Source organism: Primulina eburnea, chromosome 5 (genome assembly GCF_022965805.1).
Source record: "Primulina eburnea isolate SZY01 chromosome 5, ASM2296580v1, whole genome shotgun sequence".
NCBI lineage: Eukaryota > Viridiplantae > Streptophyta > Magnoliopsida > Lamiales > Gesneriaceae > Primulina > Primulina eburnea.
This window is the reverse complement of record NC_133105.1, coordinates 4,328,623-4,332,898: the sequence shown is the minus strand read 5'-3', so window position 1 is coordinate 4,332,898 and position 4,276 is coordinate 4,328,623. Positions and strand designations below refer to the sequence as shown.

Here is a 4,276-nt window from a genome sequence, read left to right as displayed (position 1 = left end):
TGACAAAAAAGCAGTGGGCATTTTAAGAAATATTCGTAATTTTGAACTTTTTTTGCGATTTCGGTCTTTTTTTTGTTGTTAGATTTTAGTTTTAGTCATTTTTCTTTTGTTCGGTTGAACTATACTCCAAAGATTTTAGTTTTAGTCCTAATTCTTTTGTCCGAGCTATATTCCAATTCAAAATCACAAGGTCCAATTCTCCTTTTACATCCAATCATTTACCAAATAACTATGTAATTTATCCTATCTATGATTTTTTTTTTCTTTGGACCAAATCCTATCTATGGTTTTCTCTTTCAAGATTTAACTTGGGCATATATAAAAATATCTGGAAAACAACAAAAAGTTGAAATTCGTATCAACACCCACAAACAACGTGCCAGATTTATGGTTTGGACTATGATTGTTACTTCTGGTACATTTTATATAAGATATTATCTAAATTCAAAACAAAAAGTTTCGATGTTTCTCACTGTGTCACATTGAAGGAGCCAAGATTTATACATTTTTTTATTATCTTTTTTAGGGCAACTTTCTCTTTATCCATACCATCAAGATTAGTTTGGTAAAAAAACATTGCACCCATACCTACCATGAGTTTCCAACTCTTCACACACAGATAGTAGTCAGTATCATTGTCAATCTCCGACTTTTCCTCTTCCATAAATAAAGTAGAGTGGGGACGGGCATAGCCATAGGGCCCTTAGGCATGCATGTTTTCAGAAGTTTTCAGAGCAGCGCAAGCAAAAACAAAGAGAAAAAGTCAAGCAGAAACTGACTCCAAACTATTTGTAATTTGTGGACACAACAAACACCATGCGTACCTTTTCTGCAAAAGTGGACTAAACCCACATGCACGATACAACCAAAAAATCAAACCATTGAGTCCCCACCAACGCACCAATCATTCCAAGTTTATTATTTAGCTTATACCATGCCATTATTACATAAAACGCACTGATCAAATACTTCATATGACTTGGTGGTGGATATATTAACACTTGACCATGTATCTGTACGCAGCCACCTTCCGCTTTCGGGAGGCGGAGTTATCCACGGAGAGCACCAATTTTCCAGCTTCTGCGGCGGCGAATGAGTTGTGAATTGCCTCCTCCGTGGCGCGGAGCCGCCGTTGCTTCTCCACGGCAATGCTGTACCTACCTTGTGCATTTGGTTGGAATTCAGCGCTGTAATCTATTTCCCATCCTCCAACCACTATGTCCCATATAATCGCTGCCCCACCCTAAGCAGTAAACAACACATAATATACAGACGTAAATATACAGCTACTCAGAGACAGACAAACCAATTAAAAAACACCAAATTTATTATACACGACAAAAGCACACGATCGACCTCTATGCCTTCTATTTCAATGTTGACTTTCTCCCCAGCTTTGACCGTGAACTCTGATGCTGCTGTTTCTGAATCCTTGAACTCATCGTCGGGTCGACTCAGTCCGCCGTACTGAACCGGAACATCGTCCGGCCTAATAAATCTGCACGTTATCGTCATAAAATGCTCAGTTCTACATTATAAAAAGGCCGACACGATCTTTGTGATTCATTTCAGATATGAGTCTAAAATACGAAAGCAGGGTTACTTGTAGAGAGTCTCGGCAACATTTCCTTCCTTGGCAATCACAAATTTATTCTTGCTTCTTTGAGTCAGAAATGGGCTAAACATTGAGTACAGCAAACTGAAGTACCACGGCACATTTATGAATATCTGCACCAAAAAAATCAAATTTTTTTTACACAAGATATATGCTTTCAACATCGATGAAGGGTTAGGATCAAAACTATGCAAGTTCATCTGATAATCAGAAAATCCCACAAACCACAACCCGCAATTCACAAAAATTACAAGAAAGAAATACCTTTCTGGCCACCATTTCAGGGTAATTGTCTTGGAACAAAGAGAGAATGTGATTAGACACTACCCTGAGCTCTCTTTTAGGCATATCTTTAAGATCAGTGACCTGGATGATAGAATTCACCCCACCAGGCTTGAAATTCAAAAGTTTGATCCCTCTCTCGAGAATCTGAACCCTCCACCTCAAGAATTTCTTCAGCTTCTCGTCATCTCCGAAAATCTTATCGTACATTTCCTTATCTTTGAAGATACCATAGGCATTGTAACAAGCCGGATGCCCTTCCCTATCATATCCATGCATGAAAGCCACAACACCTTCCAGCTCTTTGAACGATCCCAAGTCCTCCTCCAAAATGCCGTCGGCTCCGAAATCCTTTCTCCAATCCAAGCACTTGAGCAGCATGGTGAGGGCATCCTGAACCCTGAAATCCCTCGCTCGGAGGAATTTAAGCAGGATGACGTCAGTCTTCTCGTCTTCGGACCCGAGCAACGGGACGCCCCACATGGAATCAGGGCCGTGAGATGCCATGAGCTGGTCCTTGAGCTCCCGGAGAGCCTTTCTTTCGGAGTGCTTGAGGTGGGTTATGAAGTATGTGTCTTCCTTGAAAGATGGAGTTCGAAATGAAGTAGCCTCGATCAATGAACCGACAATGCTTTTGTTGAAGGGTTTTGGGGAGTATTCAGGAGTCAGACGTTGGCTAGCTTCCATTTTCGAGTTGTGGGAGTGTTGAAGAGTGATCACAGCAAATGAAAAAGAAGAGCGAAGATCGAATTTAGCAACACGCGACGGACGTGGGGGCTTGTGCCTCTGCTTTGTCAGACTGGCCTCCTAAATTTGAACATTGTGTATATTTTTACAGTTTTGCTTCGTATGCAGTAATTTATTGTGTCTTTTTTTTTCTAAATAAGTAATGTGTTGTGTTAATACGATGTTTTTTTTTTAAATATGTGAATTTTGTCTCTATATTAACTTAACCTTTAATTGATTTGATGAAGATTTATTATAAATTATAGTTATATTCTTATTATATAATTTTATTTTCAAATTTTAAAATTGTTTTAAAATAATAATTTTTAAAATCGTCAATCATGTCTTAAATCTTAATCGTTATTTTTCACTTCTTTAAATAATTTATTATTCTTAATAAAAATATGAAAAATCGTGAATTTGAACATTATCATGTTTAAATAAATATTTCCACGTTACAAATACACAATACATTCAAATTATCACTAATATGTAAAATAATACATAACCTAATAAAAATGTTTATATATATTATTTATTAAAGTTAAATTCTTTTTAACAATCAGCTGTGTGGAAATTTTTTTTATAATTCTTTCTTTTACTAACTAGTTTTGGTATGATGTTGAAAATTTTATATAATTCTCAACAAAATTAACTATAGTTTCTGCAATTTTTGGGCTTCTTACACGCTTGGACCTGAAAATTTCTGATATAAACTCAAAGATATTGATCTGAAAACTAATGTTGTGGTATGATATGCAATATCATTATATAACTGCATCAATTAATTAATTAAATGCGGTAGTAAAATAAAAAAAATTATCAAGGAAATCATTCGTTTAAAAACACAATGCGGTGATATGCAATGTGTCGAGTGTATTTAGAGTCGTCAAAATGAGTCAACGAGATAGATCGACCCACAATCCGTCACAATTCATCATTTGGCATGACGGGTCAGCCCGGCAAGCTTCGGTTATATAAGGCAGACTGGAACACAACCCACCACAAAACCGTCTTGTACAAAGGGAGGCATGGACTTTACTGGACTTGCCTCTCTATTGAACAAAATTTCATCTCAATTTGAGCACACAAACTTGGCCTTAGTTAATAGGCGTAACCAACATTTGGGCCTGGTTGGATTCGTTTACTGGGCTCATTTTTCCAAGTTTCTAGAAACTTTATCAATATACATAAATGATAAATTAAAGAATGTATAAATAAGGGTGAGATCGGGTCGAGACATTTCACATGACCCTCCTATCTCATTAGGGTGTCAATCGGGTGGGTTGGGTCGGGTTTCGAGTCAACCCGCGAATTTTTTTTTTATTTTTTTTTCGACCCGAACCCGAAGCAACCTGAAAACCCCCAACCCGAACACGAACCCGTATAACCCGACTCAACCCGTCCAACTCGCCTAACCCGAATTTTATTAATTTTTTTTAACAAAATTAATAAAAAAATTCAAAAAAAATAAATAATAATAATAATAATATTTTAATTTAAACACATAATAACAAAATTTTCGATTTAAATTCGAAAGCTTAATCGTAGAAAATTAAAAGTATATTTACTAAATCAAATAAAAATTGTTAAAAAAATAAAAATATGCAAAATAAATATTAAATTATGAAAATATATCATATAAATATACAA

The 4,276-nt window shown here is 36.0% G+C and overlaps 1 protein-coding gene across 1 annotated transcript; it reads right to left on the bottom strand.

The window, feature by feature from the left end:
* Positions 1-725: 725 nt before the first annotated feature.
* Positions 726-2,728, bottom strand: LOC140832505 (patellin-6-like). The gene is made up of 4 exons (XM_073196572.1): positions 1,880-2,728; positions 1,604-1,728; positions 1,357-1,498; positions 726-1,243 (listed from the first exon to the last, which is right to left on the bottom strand). Exons 1-4 carry the CDS (start codon positions 2,582-2,584, stop codon positions 995-997), a joined length of 1,221 nt encoding a protein of 406 aa, XP_073052673.1. The 5' UTR covers positions 2,585-2,728; the 3' UTR covers positions 726-994.
* Between the last annotated feature and the right edge of the window lie 1,548 nt (positions 2,729-4,276).